Source organism: Phytophthora parasitica, assembly GCF_000247585.1.
Source record: "Phytophthora parasitica INRA-310 unplaced genomic scaffold supercont2.1, whole genome shotgun sequence".
Taxonomy (NCBI): domain Eukaryota; phylum Oomycota; class Peronosporomycetes; order Peronosporales; family Peronosporaceae; genus Phytophthora; species Phytophthora nicotianae.
In genome coordinates this window covers 4,371,127-4,387,263 of record NW_008634126.1, presented here as the reverse complement: position 1 = coordinate 4,387,263, position 16,137 = coordinate 4,371,127, and the positions used below count along the sequence as shown (strand labels likewise).

At 49.7% G+C, this 16,137-nt stretch overlaps 8 protein-coding genes across 8 annotated transcripts; 4 read left to right on the top strand and 4 right to left on the bottom strand.

Annotated features, from left to right (window-relative positions):
• Positions 1 to 1,097: 1,097 nt before the first annotated feature.
• On the bottom strand, positions 1,098 to 1,597 carry PPTG_20852 (hypothetical protein; the record flags this gene model as incomplete). Its single annotated transcript, XM_008893052.1, has 2 exons — positions 1,098 to 1,491; positions 1,566 to 1,597. 2 exons carry the CDS (start codon positions 1,595 to 1,597, stop codon positions 1,098 to 1,100), a joined length of 426 nt encoding a protein of 141 aa, XP_008891300.1.
• Positions 1,598 to 1,909: 312 nt separating this feature from the next.
• PPTG_01126 (hypothetical protein) lies at positions 1,910 to 2,837 on the top strand (the record flags this gene model as incomplete). The annotated part of the gene is made up of 2 exons (XM_008892719.1): positions 1,910 to 1,985; positions 2,635 to 2,837. 2 exons carry the CDS (start codon positions 1,910 to 1,912, stop codon positions 2,835 to 2,837), a joined length of 279 nt encoding a protein of 92 aa, XP_008890967.1.
• Positions 2,838 to 2,942: 105 nt separating this feature from the next.
• On the top strand, positions 2,943 to 4,063 carry PPTG_01125 (hypothetical protein; the record flags this gene model as incomplete). The annotated part of the gene is made up of 3 exons (XM_008892718.1): positions 2,943 to 3,259; positions 3,359 to 3,560; positions 3,686 to 4,063. The coding sequence occupies 3 exons, from the start codon at positions 2,943 to 2,945 to the stop codon at positions 4,061 to 4,063; spliced, it is 897 nt and encodes a 298-aa protein (XP_008890966.1).
• Positions 4,064 to 8,316: 4,253 nt separating this feature from the next.
• PPTG_01123 (hypothetical protein) lies at positions 8,317 to 8,964 on the bottom strand (the record flags this gene model as incomplete). Its single annotated transcript, XM_008892717.1, has 2 exons — positions 8,317 to 8,671; positions 8,741 to 8,964. The coding sequence occupies 2 exons, from the start codon at positions 8,962 to 8,964 to the stop codon at positions 8,317 to 8,319; spliced, it is 579 nt and encodes a 192-aa protein (XP_008890965.1).
• Positions 8,965 to 9,195: 231 nt separating this feature from the next.
• On the top strand, positions 9,196 to 10,670 carry PPTG_01122 (hypothetical protein; the record flags this gene model as incomplete). Its single annotated transcript, XM_008892716.1, has 2 exons — positions 9,196 to 9,387; positions 9,410 to 10,670. The coding sequence occupies 2 exons, from the start codon at positions 9,196 to 9,198 to the stop codon at positions 9,785 to 9,787; spliced, it is 570 nt and encodes a 189-aa protein (XP_008890964.1). The 3' UTR covers positions 9,788 to 10,670.
• PPTG_20851 (hypothetical protein) lies at positions 9,898 to 10,381 on the bottom strand. The gene has a single exon (XM_008893051.1). The coding sequence runs from the start codon at positions 10,259 to 10,261 to the stop codon at positions 9,944 to 9,946; it is 318 nt and encodes a 105-aa protein (XP_008891299.1). The 5' UTR covers positions 10,262 to 10,381; the 3' UTR covers positions 9,898 to 9,943.
• Positions 10,671 to 10,950: 280 nt separating the features above from the next.
• Positions 10,951 to 12,054, top strand: PPTG_01121 (hypothetical protein; the record flags this gene model as incomplete). Its single annotated transcript, XM_008892715.1, has 3 exons — positions 10,951 to 11,196; positions 11,271 to 11,556; positions 11,636 to 12,054. 3 exons carry the CDS (start codon positions 10,951 to 10,953, stop codon positions 12,052 to 12,054), a joined length of 951 nt encoding a protein of 316 aa, XP_008890963.1.
• A 2,766-nt stretch (positions 12,055 to 14,820) lies between these two features.
• PPTG_01120 (hypothetical protein) lies at positions 14,821 to 15,853 on the bottom strand (the record flags this gene model as incomplete). The annotated part of the gene is made up of 2 exons (XM_008892714.1): positions 14,821 to 15,288; positions 15,335 to 15,853. The coding sequence occupies 2 exons, from the start codon at positions 15,851 to 15,853 to the stop codon at positions 14,821 to 14,823; spliced, it is 987 nt and encodes a 328-aa protein (XP_008890962.1).
• Between the last annotated feature and the right edge of the window lie 284 nt (positions 15,854 to 16,137).

Here is a 16,137-nt window from a genome sequence, read left to right as displayed (position 1 = left end):
ATTTCGTCATGAGTGTGAGCTGAATAGAGGTCGCAAACGCAATTATCCTGTTAATCATACCCGTCCGAAAGCGCTTCTGGCAGTCAAACCGTGAGTAATTGGTAGTATACGCGCTGTGTAGCGAGCTAGCTAAGATATTGTGTAACTGCTGAAATCACCGCTCAGAAAAGTATTGCTTGAAATTTGCAGTGGATCAGAAAACGATTATTAAAAAGATATATTATTTAATAATACATGTAAAGTGGTGCACCGCGTTTGCGACAGGCTGGACCATATAGAGTCTGCCAACGGTGAAAATTTATGCAGGAACGCAGATGGGACAAGTGTACTGTTTTATTATTACGTTAATTCAGTAGAAATCGCAAATCCATCTTTGACGATTCCGCTGTGACTCCAGCAGTTTCTAATTGTCTTCGTCGAAACACCAGACCAGCCTTCTGAGCACCACTTCATGGCTGTGTAAATATCGACTGGTTTATAGTTTTCGCCCCGATAGAACATGTCCAGCTCCGCTTCTTGCTTTGTTGTCCGGTAATAATCCTTGAGGCTCTTGATGGTCCCTTGATCCATCGGTTGCAAGGCAGCAGTTGTATTTGGTGGAAGCTTGTGGGTGACCACGTTAGAAAGCTCAACAGGTTCGTCATTATGAGAGGACACATTGTCTACACGTAGCAAGATATGCCTTTGTTGCTCGCGCATGCTCTCATTGAGCTGCTCCAGCCACTCACAATATTTAGTGGTATTCATCCAAGCTTTGTAGTGTTTGTGTAGATAGAACCTATTTCAGCAAATACATCTCGACCCTTGAGCGGCTGTGGTACCTGGGACTTCCCAATGAAATGCAGAAGAAGCCGGTCAGTGCCATCAGCATTAGTGGCGACGCACACAGTGATTCTTTCCTTGCTCTGCTTCTTGCCCTTCTCCGCTTTATCCACAGTCAAATTTCCTTTGGGTTCTCTACGGTAGAAAAACGAGGTTTCATCCATATTGTAGACGTCTCGCGGATGATACTTGGTTACGACCGCTTGCACCTCTTTCAAACCTTCGTCTATCACTTGCATATCCAGCGAGCCACCCTCACCATGCCGTAGCGAAAATCATAATCCAGTTCGCTGTTTGAAGGGGTACAGCCACCCACGGCTAGGTTTCATGCCGCTGGGCAACTGCACCCCTTCACGCAAGGCTATGCTGATCACGGTAGCACCCGTGATCGTAGCATTTTCATGCCATGCCTTGTAGGCTTGGATCTTCTGAATGAGCAGCTCATCAACACTCTGCTGTGAGGAGGAGCAGAGCCGCTTGCGGAGAGAGTGCGTGCCTGGAATGAATGTATAGTCGCGCTTGCGCTTGAGACTGCCGTGGAGAGTGGTGCGCTTGACGGGGACTTGAAACTTTTGCGTTGCCCATTTTGCGAGCTCAGTTACTGTCCACCATGGCTCAGCAGCAGCTTTGCCGCATATCGTCTGCTTGTCAGCGAGACTTGGGGTCGCCCTAAACCAAAAAGTGCCATGTCATGGCACGAAATCAAGTGTTTCGATTCGTCTGATATTTTTAGGGGTAGGTACAAGTGCCACGGGTGGCAAAAAGTAACTGCCATCAAACCAGTGTTGGCTGGTCGTTGGTTGTTGGTTTTTGGTGGTTTTTCATAAACCATGGCTCAACCTGGTCGAAACCCCAGCTCAACCAAAGACCACCTGGTTGTGAACTGGTGGGCAAGTCGTGCTGATCGTGCTATTGTGATGACAAAAGGAGTGTACGTACTAAGAAAATCTACCGGATTCAGACATTTTGCGGCTTGAAGTGCTGCGTGCAGGCTGCACTGCTGTCCTCTACGCTTCTTTCAGTTTCCAAAGCGTCTTCTCTCTTTAAACGTACAAACGGTGTGTGGCTAGCGAAGTCCTTGGCTCGCATGGGGCATCCTGCAAGTAATGAGCGGCTGGAGTTCATCGACGTGAGGTCGACTGCGGAAACGGCCTACCTGGCACGTTTGTAAGCATTGCAACCGAGCCTATAAAGATTCAAGACAACCAAATGGCACCTACAACACCCCGGAACCGAAGCGAGTTAAGGGTAGGGTCGAGAACTTCAAGAGCCATTTGAAAAGGTGCCAAGCGTTCATTTCCTACGTTCGAGCTAACAGAATTACCGTGACACCTTCGAATCCGGCCAACGTTGGTAACTATGATGATACCAGCGGCTTTATGGCCCAGCGACTGCCATCGGATGGTGTTGATACTCAGTAGCAACCAACAGCAAAACGGCAACGAAGAATTGGCGAAATTTACGCTGGAATTTCGGAAGACGATGAGACTAAAGTTTTGGAGCGCTTAATTCTCGAGTTTTAAGCCGACACCAATCTCCCCGATAGCTTTCTTGAGCGCTCGTCAATTGCTCGCCTTCTTCATTATGCCAATACTATGACAGGGAGCATTGATTCACTTCGTCGACGCAAGACACTGGGTGGCCCAATTCTCGATAAATATGCTTTGGCTTGTGAAAACCTCGAGAGTTCTACCTTGAAACAAACGCAAGATAAAACGGGTGGACGAGTAAACTCCCTCTCGGATGTATGACAGAATATCGCACTAGCACATTTACTCGGCTATCAGCTAGCGTTGTTTGGCTTCATACTAGTCGATGGTCTCTTTGCTACCGGTTCTCGCCATGATGGTGTGGCGATTGCTGAGCAAATGAAGGGACTGATGGTTGACATGCAGAAGAAAGGCTGGAAAATTGGAGCTATGGTCACCGATAATGTGGGGTCAGTGCGGCCGGGCGCGACGGATTTTGAGCCTCAGGTGGCCTACTATCGCTGTTGTCATCTGTTTTGCACATGACCTGAATACCTTGGTTCAATCTGTACTCAAGTCGGACTACGTGGAAGTTACTAAGCTGTCAACGCCCTAAATGCTTCGTCGGCCAAGTGGCTAGTGGAACCCAATATGTGTATGGAAGAAACGTACGGGTACAAACTGAACGTGAAGCAGCTATGTGAAACACGATGGAACAGCATGCATGGCTGCTTTGCATCGCTTCTACGAATTCGCAGTGCTCTGGAGTTATTGGAGGTGAAGTTTAGAGTTTCCGCTGATTTTCCCGCTACGTTACGGGGTTTTGCTGATGAAAATTTTTGGAACTCTCTTGAAGAAGTCGTGTGCCCTCTCTCCTACGCGTCCCTGAAACTACAGCGTGATGAAAATACCATGGCCGATGTTGTCGTGTGCTATCTCGATATCTTTGCTGGATTTCACAAGCATCCGTACGGTAGCAGGAATCTTATTCGCGAAGTGTAGAAACGATGGCTTCAATGTGAGCAACCGCTAATGCTGTTAGCTCTCTTTTTACATCCTGCTCACAGACAAGCTGCTAAAAGGCTCCTCGGCAAGACACCGCTGACTTCAGCTGGCTCTTTGTGCGGCGTGGGGTCTACTACTTCAAGCGGTTTGGAATTGGTTCGGACACGTCGAGGTTGTGTGAAGATCTACACAACTGGATCATCGATGACGACGTCACATCGCTTTCATTCACCGACTTCAGTTAAATTCACGTCTATTGGAACTGTATGCGATCGGAAATGCCGAAAAGCAAGTTGGTGGCTCTTGCGCTCGCTTTGTTGTCTATCGCTGTTAATACGGCTGCTTGCGAGCGTTATTTTAGCGAATTGGTTTTGATCCATACTGCGAAGAGGAACAGGATGTCGCCTGAGAAGGCAAGGAAACTGGCTTTGGTTCGTAAGCAAGTGCGAGAATTTGATGCTGAAGTCGGTCCCTCCAAGGGCGCCAACACTACGCGATTGATTGATCCTACAGAGCGCACCCGGCTAAGAGACAGAGACGATGTTTTTGAGTGCAATGAAACCGAAGACGGCATCGAAGAAGAATGCGTTGTCGGGCCAGACACTGCATTTGAGTACTGGCAGTCCGTACTCTGCGAGTTGGAGGGCGACGACGATGCACCAGTTTCTCTTGGTAACGCGCCAGATAACACGAGCTCTCCCCAATCTGCCGCTGCTGCCGCCGCTGCTGAAGAGAGACGCTTTGGCGCAGTTCTGGAAAAAAATTAAATCTCAATCTTCAGAGCCGATCCCTGAGGCAGATCGACGTGCATTCCCGAAGCACAATGACAGACTATTTCCACAGGGAAAAACGTTTCCAGGGCTGCGAGGTCAAAAGGTTACTTTGGCAGAGCTGTCAAAGACATCGAATCCAGCAGCAACGCAACAAGGTATGTTAATCTAGCCATCAAAGTTATTATCTAGCAGGCACTGACCTTGTCCCTTTGTATAGTTTGGCACTTTGTGAGCCCACAGCCATTTCGACGTCAGCACTAACATCGCCTTTGATCATCTTGTTTGAGTAACTGTACTTGAAGGCGGTGCACAACTCACAATGCTAGTCGCAAGTAGATCGAAGCAGTATCTTGTGTGACCGCTTGCACCGGCAATTTCGCCACGACCAGGCTGCTGGAAGGCGCTTCATTTATTAGCTACACGTTTTCTTTTTCATCATCCAAAATTTAGTTATATTCGTCATCTCGGCTGGTTTTAACCCATTTAAAGCGATGTTTTATTCTGTATAATACGGAATAAGAGATTATCTTGATTTAACTATGTATCCAGCCCTCACACATTTAATCTGTTGCAAGCCGTTCGCCATGGGATGGCACGAAAACGCTGCGGCCAAGTGCATAAGGATTGCATTTTGCTGCATAGTCCGCACAATAAACCCACCAGTTGCTCAAATACCAGCTACTCATTGGACCATTATGATGTGACTTTTATCACATTTCCTCTAGCTACTCGTATCCCGTTGAATCCGATAGACTTGGCTGAGCGACGCCAGAATGACTGGCGAAGCGCGCCATGGCGCCACGCGTACGCTCACCAAATTTTCGGCCAGTTCTAGACTAGCAAGAGTAGAAGAAGAACTAGGCTTGAACTGGCCGAAAAATTTGGTGAGCGTACGTGCTATTTATCTGCCTAGCTACTCATTGTCCTCGCTGTCCCCATGCTCTTCGCTGTCCTCGCTCTCATCGCTGTCCTCGCTGTTATCACTGTCGTCGCTGTCGCTGGAAACCTCGAAGTGCTTGCGTTTGCGGAAGCGAATGCGCTTACGGAGATGGGGTTGAATCGCGGTGCCGTTGCGCCACGATTGGTGCCAGATTTGGCCGCACGTGAGCGTGTTGCCTGTCTCCTCCCGTCGAACCTTGTTGCACAGGGGCACGTAGCCGCCGAAATTCGTGGTGCAGAGCTCGCAATAGTAGCTGGATTCGAAGCTCTTTGTCTTTGGCGTGGACAAGGCCGAGCAAACCTTGCACAAGTGCTGGCGACGCTTGCCCTTGCGTTTGCCCTTGTGCTTCCTCTTGCGCTTGCTTTTGCTTGCCGTTGGACTGCTCTTCTTGCGTTTTTTGCCTTCGTACTTCGCTTTGCTGTTGCGGGGGAATTGGTTCGCAGATGAGATCTTCGGCGTTGGCGTTTGCACTCAGCGTAGCAGCATTCGTAGCCAGAAGTTCCGTGTGCAATCGGCGCATGTACTGCGCGTGCGTTGGCAGCGGCAGACCTTTTCTCTGGAGTATAATCTTATGTAAAATAAATCCATTCACCACTGCCATGTCCACAAAGGCCATGAAAAGCTGGCGATAGTATTTTTTGAAGGCAACGGTAAGCTGAATGGAGTAGCGCTGGAGGCGGAGCTGATCATGTCGATCGACTCCGTCCATGCCTTCGTGATAGTCTGCCACCAGCCTCGGGCATGGAACCACCGCACGCACAGACTCCCCTTTCGATCTTCGCTGGACAGTCGTTCGGACCGTTGAACATCCCGTAGCAAGTAGGGACACAGGCTTGCTGTCCATCCAACTCACTGCAACAAGCGCTGGGTGGTCACGGGCATGCGCAATTCGGTACAAGCCTCGGGGCATTTTCTTCGGCCGCTTCTTCAGTGTAAACTCGAACCTCTTGGGCCACCCAAGCCGCTCATTGCGGTGCATCCCGACATAATAAAGGTCTTTATCCAGCAACTCCAGCAGCATGGCACACGACGTATAGAAGTTGTCGGCGATGATTAGTCGCTTGTGGTCCTGGCCTTCGAGTGCTTTGGTCACGTTTCTGATAACGGCTTTCTGGGCAACACCCTTCGAGTTCTCGGCAGCGCCGAGGTACACTTCCATCCTAAAAGGCGACAAAATACAGCATACGGTTAGGCACAAATTCCTTATTATGTATAGTTCAGACTAAGCAAATACAGAATACAAGAATACTGCTTACCGAGTACAATATCCTGTCGCCGCGCAGCATGTCATATACATCTTGGTTCCGTACTTGTGTGGCTTGTCTTTATTGTACACTCGCACTGGATTGTACTTGCTTCGGTTTGGTATGGTATGGTTCCTTCATCGAAACTGATGCGTGGACCCAGTCGGTAACCACGACGAAACGTCTTCTCAAGCACCTGAAGAATGGGTCGCACTTTCCAGGCCTTGTCTGTTGCTGCAGCTGAAGGGTCATTCTTTACAAAGTGTAGATAGCGTGTAATCAGTCGAAAGCGATCGCGGTTCATATATCTCGAGAAGGTGCCACGGGGTAACGCGCCATCTTCCTGTGTAGACCAGTGCTTATCCAGGCCGTCAGTATGGCCGCAGAGTGCACGAGCAATAAGAAGCCCAACCACGTGGAGAATTTCGTGCGCTTGGATGGGCTTCACCTTGCGCAGCCTTTCCTCGAAGTCCTCGATGGGGCGGACCGATTGGCTGGGGTCTCTTGATTGAGCTTCCAACAGCTTGTCACGTTGCTTCTTGGCGACGATGGGAATGCACTCCTCACGGTATGCGTTCGACTCCTCCGCGATTGTAAACCACATCTTCTTGGGAAGAAAATAGAAGAATATCCCCAATGGAGACTCAGAAAAGGCAGCAGCCGATCTTGTGGGACCCCAGCTACCAGCGTACAGCTCTTCTGCGTCAAGTGCCAGCTCACCTATAATCCGTTCAATACAGAATTAGTCGTACGGCGACGCGTTATTCTGTATATGCCGTATTTACCTGAATGGTTCTCGTCGTATTTGTTCCACCCTGTATCCGATAGTGCACGCATGTCGGCGTTGTTCTGCAGGAAGTTGTCAGAGTCATCCTCGAAGTCACTGTCCGACTCCATCTCGCTCTCGTATGCCCCGTCATTCTCCACAGGAAGATCCAACTCTTCTTCAGTTCCGCGGTCGCTATCACCATCAAACCTACCACCGTCATCAAGATTGATGTCGTCAGGGTCAATTCCATAGAGCTGTTCTTCACGCAATGCATCCATGAAGCTGTCGCAGTCAAATTCATCGATCCCGTTCCAACCACCAACATCACTCATCGGTTGGTCGCTGTCAATGTCCGCACTCGTCGGGTCGTCGTATTCTGTATCCACCGGATCGGGATCTTGTATGGAGCCACCTTGCTCTGTATCATCCGCGACAGAGCCGCCACTCGGGCGGACTTGTTCTGTATCCTGTGCTGCGGAGGCAACCCTGTGTTCTGCGTCTGGTGCGGAAACCTGGCGCTCTAAATCGGCTCCGTTATCTGCAGGAGGACCTGGTTCTTCCTGCCTGGCTGCAGCGTACGCTGCCTGCTTCCCAATGGGAGGTTTCCTGGAACTTATTATTAAACCTTCCTCATGGGGAAGAGGGAGTAAGCCTTCTCGCTCCGCATACCGCCACAATGCGTTTGGGCCTACGAAGCAAAAGGTTAGTTCGCTGTAGATCGCATTGCGTAGCGCAACGTACCAATAAAGTAGTCGACGTCAGCCTTGTAGTTCTTCAGTTTCCCCTTGACCCCAGGCTTCACATACACGTGGACTGAGTGAAGACCAAAAGGAGGCCTCGGCCGCCACCCAGCCTTGGTCAACGACCTCCAGAGGCGCTTGAATTCCTTGCTGTCGATCCAGTCCGGCATCTTCAGATTGAGTGGCGAGGGGGCGACTAGAACGGGGGATGGCAGTCGCTGAAAACTGGCTTCCGTTAGGATTTTTCAAACCTGTCGGTGATTTATATTGGATTTTCTACCCCCTTTGGATAATACCTTTTTATCTCCCCCTCACCGATCGGTTATGATAAAATCTCCCACTCTCCCCTTTACAAAACTTAGTATGCGGTGTAGTAGCCGCTTACTTTGCTGCGCGGAAGCTTTGGACATATTAAAACCTGTCATACCCTTTATTACGTATTATACAGAATACCGCTTTAAAAGGGTTAATGCCACAAGTAGCGCGTTTAAAACAAGGTCTTCTCAGTGTTACCATTTACCCCCCCCCCCCTCATCTCGATCTCACTGGCGTCCTTAATAGACGGATTCCCACAGCTTTTGGCCGTCCAGTTTTCGGGGATAGATCACCTCGTCCAGATCGCGTATGAACACCACGTGCATCCCTTTCTCATACAGCTTGTCTTTCACGACCATGACGAACATCGGCGTGTAACTGGACGGGATCGCCGCCTTGACGACCCTGCTCTTCCTGCGAGCTGAGACCTTGTCTCTAGTCGTGAAGGCACCCGTGGAGTTTACCACTTGTTGTACCTGCTCCTTACTCCACATACCTATAGTTTCCGCCATTTTTACCGTCGTAGGGGTTACCTCGCCCTCACCCTGAATCTGGCCAACGTTCTGAGTTGCGTCCTGCACCGTCGTTAAGTCACTGGACGCTGCACCGTCGCACTGCTCAGCGACGCCTGAGCCAACGTTCTGCGTCCAGTAGTGCTGCTACGAGCCCTTCTCGTTGAACACGTACACAGAGCCACACATGGTGTAATCGCCCATAGCGTTTTCCATGTGCTCAGGTGAGTAGGTCCACGCCACCATCACGACGTTCACGTCCACCTGGCCGGCAGCAGCGGTGAGTTTCTCGATCATTGCAAAGATGTCCGAGCTCCGCAGATAGCACTGAGCGCTCATGGCGTCCGACTTGAAGTCGTTCAGCGCATTCTGCATCTCCAGCTCGCAAGAAAAGAACACTACCTTATCAGAGTACAGCGCGAACTGGGGTTACAACTTCGAGACTACCAACCGCGAGATGAAGGACGAGGACGGTGAGCTCCACAACATTATGCTTTTTGTTGCTGAATGCTATCCGAACCGCTACCCGATGTGGGCCACGGGTTGGTTCTCGGGTGGAGGCTGCGGCGTTGAGACCGATCCGGATGCTGGCTCTTCACCCCACTGATGGTCGGCGTATCGGACCGTAGCGACTGGTACGCTAGCAGCAATTATTCCGACAAGAACGGCAAGAACGTCCTCATCGGTTGGATGCTGTCGGTACCGCGTGAGGTCGGAGTTGTCATCGTTCGTGACATCTACGGCGTCGAACAGCACGTGGTTGGCAAGGGCGACTGGATCGTGTCCGACTCGAAGGACGTTTCCTGTCCAATAGAGCTAGATCATCAAGACGCTCAGCGTGAAGCCGCGGAGCAACCTGCAGCTGCTCCGCAACGAGAACTCGCTTGAGCATGTGGCCAGCGTGTCGGTCAACGGTTTGTCGCAGGTTCTGAACTCGACGGGCGCTTCGTTCGAACTGATCGCTGAGGTGGCGGACTTCGAGCGTGGCAGCAAGGTGGGTTTCGAGGTGCGCCGCAGCTCTACCGGCGACGAAGTAGCTACGATCGTGTACGACGACGCGCAGAAGAAGATGATCATTGACCGATCGAAGAGTTTGACTGCTGACTGCACTGTTTTCGCTGATAACGGCGTGAAACCAATCTCGGAGTCGATTTTGGGCCACTTCTACCTGTACGACCTGTTTAACGGCGCTTCTTAGAGCGACGTGTGCGTGGCCACCAGTGAGAAGTTGGGCTTCCACGTGTTCGTGGACGTGTTGAGGGTCGAGGTATTCGTGAACAACCGCTTCTAGCTGTCGGCTCGTATCTACCCATGCGCGTCGCAGTCCAAGTCGGACGGCATTGCCCTGACGGCTTCAGGTGATTCCATGTTCCGCGCAGGATGGCCTGGATCCCGGGGTCCGCCATGCCGCGACTCGCAAGCGCCTCGTTGGTTTCTCCGCTTGAATCTTGTACAAGACTTTCCGCAGGCATTCTCGGTGGTTTGGGCCCAGCGCCAGCCCCTTCTCATAGCTCACGCGGGCATTTAGGAACTCCTTCATGAAGCACTGGATGGTGCCCATGCACAACGCCTTGACGTGAGCTCGATGGCCTTCTTGCTGTCCTTCTTGGCCTCGTAGAAGAACGTCAACTTCAAGAGGCGGCAGCGCCGTGATTGATGTTTGCGGCCACATTCTCGGTCACGGCGCTCCAGTCGTAGCTGCCCTGTGTGATGCACTCCGAAATGGTCGAACCGTCCGATCCGTCGTGGCCATGCAGTTCTTGGTGGCCCTATCATCCGATGGGCGCTGGGCGGTGGCGTGCAGCTTCTTGTTGGGACACAAAGCTGGCAGACCTTTGATGGCGCGCTGCTATCATGGCCGAGGCGTAGTTTTCGTAGGCCGCGTACGTCTCGAAGTTGATGGCGCTGGTGGTGCCGCCGGCGCCCGCCGAGGTTCACGCAGAGAGTTTTACAATATCGTCAAATTTCGTATCTTGGACCCAAGAATCTTGAATCCCGAAAGATGACATCATGACTCTGTTCTCGAAGTGTTTCCCCTCTTTCTCGTGCTAATCGTGGTGCTGCCCGTCGACAGACGTCGGAAGAGTCTTCCCCGACAGCGCTTAGAGCATCTCCAACGGTAGTGCAAAATGCGCAATATTGCACAAATATTACGCAATTACAAAAACTCGATTCCCAACAAGATAGTGATAGGCAATCAAAAGTAGCTATAAAGTAACCGCACCGGATAGCGTGCGCACTATGAGAGACATGAAGTGAATAGAGGGCGTCTATTCACTACAAGTCACTTCAAAAATAATCGTTTCTGTGAAACACACCGCCGCCTCGAACGTCCGCTGAAGCTCACTACAGCGCGTAATTATGCCGAACGCCGAGCCGTGGACCCCAGCAGAAGATGTAGCTCTGTGCAAGGCGTACACGAACATCTCTGAGGACGGCGCCACAAGCACGGACCAGCGCTCCTCTCTCTTCTGGGACCGCATACACGACACGTATACTGGGCTGGTACCAGCAGGTACACCTGCAAGGAAGGCAGGAGCTCTACAAAGTCGATGGTCTGGGCTAATTCGCCCGGACGTATCTCTCTTTGCTTCATGTTTGGCTGTGGTACAATACGATATGGCTTGCATACAAATTTTGTGTGGTCTGATACGACAATGTTACATTACAATATTTAAAAGGTGAAAGCTGAAGAACACAGCGGCTGGACAGATATGGAGCACATTGACGAAGCTCTGCTGCGCTTTACGGCTAAGAGAGAACAGCTGAACGCCAATGCCACGCACGAATACGAAGAAGAATTAAGAGCAGGAGCTACAAAAGGGAAGCGAAAGCCCCGCGTGAGACCGGAGCTATTCCGCCTGCACCACTGCTACGAGGTTCTTCGACAGAGTGTCCGCTTCATGCGTGATGTTCCTCGGCCACGTAAAAGGCCCCGGCTCCCAGTCACCCACCAGCTCAATAATGGTAAGAAATATGTTTTAATTGTTTTTTTTAGTTATTGTTTAAGTATCAATACTCTGTTCATTTGGTACTATTGTTTTAGATGACGGAAGCGATAACTCCGAGAGTGATGGTCGTGCGAGCTCCGTTGAAATAGGAAATGCGTCTGGAACTGAAGGGTCCCAATCCACAGCATCTAGCGCTCAACTGTTGAGGCCTGCGTCAGCAGGTAAGAAAAAAGCGAAACAACTCGAGCTCGAAGGACAGGTGGATAAGGCAATTATGCACTCTCAACGCGAGTTAGCCAACGCAACGTCTGCTCAGGTATCAATCATGAAGGAACAGCTCGAAGTAGCAAAACAAAAAGTGGAACTCATGGCGAATCAACAACAAGCACTGCGAGATCAAGCTGAGATGTCTATCATGTGTACATCTACAGAGGGCCTTTCTGATTTCGGGAAAGAATATCTTTTACTAAAACAGATATTGGATGAAATGAAGAAGAGAACACAGACCAGCTAAAGAAACAATACTGGTCATTCATGTAGATGCGCATTAATCAAAAGCTAACTAACCCGACATGCTCAACTAAATCTGCTTTTAACTTGAAGTGCATTGCCGAATTCATCACGAGCTTGTATTTATCAGCGAATGTTCGTGGTAGTTCATCAGTCGATAGTATTGATTCGTGTTGAAACTTATGGCGACCATAACCAGCTCGCGAAGCCGTGTATGCATACACGGATTGTGGGACTTTCTGGCCCGTGACTTCATCATCACTAATTATCATGTTGTGAAGAATTATGCAACAGCGCATAATTTTAATAAGTTTTTCAACAGTCCAAACTTGAGCTGGCCTTGCCACAATTGCAAATCGAGACTGTAACACGCCGAACGCTCGTTCTACATCTTTACGAAGCGCTTCTTGACAGGCTGCAAATTTCTTCTGCTTATCGTTTATAGGAGCTGTAATACTTTTCACGAAGCACTTCCATTCGGGATAAATCCCGTCAGCCAGATAATAGAAAAAATCATATTTCGTGCCATTTACGTCATACGAAAAACGCGGTGCGTTGTCATCTACGTATTCTGCTATTAGCGGAGAAGCATCCAGTACGTTAAGATCGTTATTGCTTCCAGGCATACCGATGAAAGCGTGCCAAATATGTAAATCAGCCGTGGCAACAGCTTCCAATACAACGGTGGCCTTCTTTGATGCGCCTTGAAATGCCCCGCACCACGAACTTGGACAGTTTTTCCATCGCCACTTCATGCAGTCAATAGAGCCGATCATACCAGGAAATCCGCGCAATGCATTTACCTCCAACATTTTAGTTAAGTCCTCTCTACTAGGGAGTCTCAAGTGGTAGGGTCCATAAATTGCAATTACAGCCGATGTAAATTTTTCTAACGCTTCAAGAACTGTAGATTCTCCAATCCATAGTGTTTCATCGAGAGAATCTGCCGAACAACCGTAGGCTAGCATCCGCAGCGCAGCTGTGACCTTGAGTGCCGGGTGAACTCCGTACTTCCCAGTACAATCTTTTCTCCATGTAAAATATGGATCATGCCGCCCTACTGCATCCAGAATAGTAAGAAACAAAGTTTTACTCATGCGGAAGCGCCGTCGAAACTGATCTTCTGTGTACATGGGCTTTTCGGCAAAATACATCTTTTGAAAGCGCTCAAACGCAGCGACGTGATCTCGCTGGATGTTTGGGCTTCTGCCTGGCCTAGACCCTCCGTGCTTTTTCTTTCGGGACCTTCGCCGACGAACAAATCTCAAAGAACTTGTAGCTAACAACGCGTTTGTACTAGCCATATTCATCGTCGATGGTACTCGGTTAAGACGGCGTCAGGGAATGCTCTACTTTGTAAGAGAATAGTCACAGCTATTAATACATTCATGTAATACAACCGTTGGGGATGCTGCATGTATTGCACGGTAAATGGCGGTTTTATGCAAGGCGACTATCTCTTCACTTCGTTTAATCACTTTTGCACTATGCACTACCGCTGGAGATGCTCTTAGACTGGAAGAGACACGCTCAGCTTTTGGTTGACGAAGGCCAGTTCCGGAAGTGTCACAGGATGTCCTACGCATCTTTCATGACTCTTGCTGCAAATTAGAGCCATACCTTTCAGTTGACAAGAAGCAGTCGCGTAACAGATCTGGGACTGAGCCCATCACTCACATCAACAAGATTCAAATGCGCCTGCGGTGGCTTAGCGGAGGATCGTATCACATATTCGGACGAACAGTGGTGTTAGTGTTGGAGCATTTTACGCTTCAATTCATCAAGTGGTGGATGCATTAATAGCTCACCCAGATCTCAAACTACAGTTTCCTACAACGCTACCTCAACAGCGCCATACAGCAAGGGCATTCAAGCAGTTAAGTGGTTCACAAGTGATGAAGGGATGCGTCGGTGCGGTCGACGGGTGGCTCTGCCCTATTAGAGTTCCGAGAAAGAAGGATGTAGCGAGGGTCAGCTCGTTTTTCTCTGGACATTACCAGCGATACGGAGTAAACGCACAGGTCTGTTGTGACCATTTTCGCTTTACGGCTGGAACGTGCTCCAGTGCTGGAGGAACTGGAGATGCTGTCGCGTTTTTAAAGTGGAGCCTTTCAACAGTGGTGAATGATTTACCGGATGGCCTCTATGTTGTTGGCGATTCCAGAAACCAACTATCTCTACTGCAGCTCGTGATAGCTACAATTTTCATCTGAGCCACCTGCGTATCCGTATTGAGATGGCCTTCGGACTATTGGTTTGTAAGTGGCGCGTTTTCAAGGCACCACTGGAAATCGGATTCAAGCGAGTAGCTCCTACTATCTTAGCTGGCTGTATACATAATTGGTGTATCAATCAGCACCTCTGTGAAAATGGAGGCTACCGAGTTGAAGAAGACGACGATTTAATGGAAGGGATAATCAGAATTGAAGAATCCGGGTTGCAGCAGGACGCACCGCCAGACTTTAGCGTGGCTCCCCAAAATGCATCACCATATCGACAGTTGTATCAGTCGTCGGACTTGAATGCCGATACAGACACCTACAACAGCTCTGGATGGGTACGCGAGGCGCTCGTAGGACTGGTTGAACACGACATGGTTAATCGTCCACAACGTAACAGAGCTAGGCGAGAGAGAGAGAAGAACTTGCATTTTAGTAGTGTACCAACCTTCAATAAGATAGGTTGGTATCAAAGTTTACTCTTAAAACTACTACGTTGATGGACGTGCGAGAAAGAACTATGCAAAGATTTGTGAACTTCGCAAAGAACGTTAGTCCATAGCATCCTGCTGATCCTCGCAGCGCTGCAAACGTTTTTGGTACTTCAGAAGACTGGCGGCTAGCGAAATGTCATTTTCTCCAGCTAACTCAGCCTTGCGCTGGTTCTGCTTAACCTGCTCGATTAGTTGGTGAAATTTTGCAATACGATCAATGAGCTGGTCTTCATCTTTGTTTTCCGTCTGCGTAACGCTGGCTGAGGAGGCAGCAGCAGAGGTGGGTGGTCCAACCTTTAAGTTAGCCATCCGATTGGTAGTCTTGAGTACTTGGTCTTGCCATTTTGCAGGCTTGTTAGTTGGCGCAGCCTTTCGAGAGGCAGAAATCTCCAATGAGTCGATTTCATCCTCTGGATACATACCACCGTTTACAAAGTCTGTCAGTTTCGGTTTGATGCGAGTGCAAATTTTGAGGTAGACAGCATCTAAATTGCCATCACAAAAGTCGTAGGACTCGTTCGAGTTCTGACCAGAAACATAGAACTTAGCGTTCGCCTTCACGAATTTCCACATGTCGTAGAGCCTCGCATCGTTGTGTGGCACGATGACGAGGGTCAATGCCCGTAAAGCGCGGGCTTTCATCAGCTTCTTGGAATAGGTTGTTGTAGTCTGTCTTGTTCTCACGAAACTCGACCCCAAAATCTTTCCAAAGCACGGTCTTCGCGTTCACCTTACCAGCATCAAGCTGGTCGCGTGTAACAGTGTCATCAGAACGGGCAAGACCCTCGGCAAAATGATCTGAGAAGATAATGTTCAGGAGTCGAACGAAACAGTGCTTAGTCTTCCGTAGACTGGGGTCAAACCGAATTTCTCCATCCACTGTGCCCTGAACCGCACGCTTTGCAGCATCATACGCCCGTAGACGGCAAATCTGGTCTTGCTTGCTGGTCGTTCTGACCAGCCGAAGTTTCCGCTGTGTGCACTCTTTTCGTAGCTGCACAAACGTCCATGACTCATAGTCATTACACGTCGGCGGGGTTACTTTTCCTGGCTGTTTCACAGTCCAGTTTGTCACTTGTCCGCTCTTCATGCTTAGAGAAGCAGATCCACCAACGGAAACGCCAGCACTGCGTGCTCCTGAATATCGTTCTCCGAGCCGCTGCTGCTAGCATCGTCGATTGTTTCAAGAAGTTCGGCATTCGAACGAGCGCTGAAGATGCTGCCTCCGCCCAGTAGTTGTCGATTTCCGATGTATGGGACCGAGGAAAGGTAACTGGGCGCCAAGGTTGACGGCGGTGCCATTAAGACGTCTACAAATGAGGTTGTTGGAATCCAGATTCATATCTAGGACCAGAGTCAACGTGAAGTACGAGA

Bases quoted from the DNA above. Each gene is read 5' to 3' on its own strand.
- PPTG_20851 (XM_008893051.1), bottom strand. From the start codon at position 10,261: ATGTGGCCGCAAACATCAATCACGGCGCTGCCGCCTCTTGAAGTTGAC.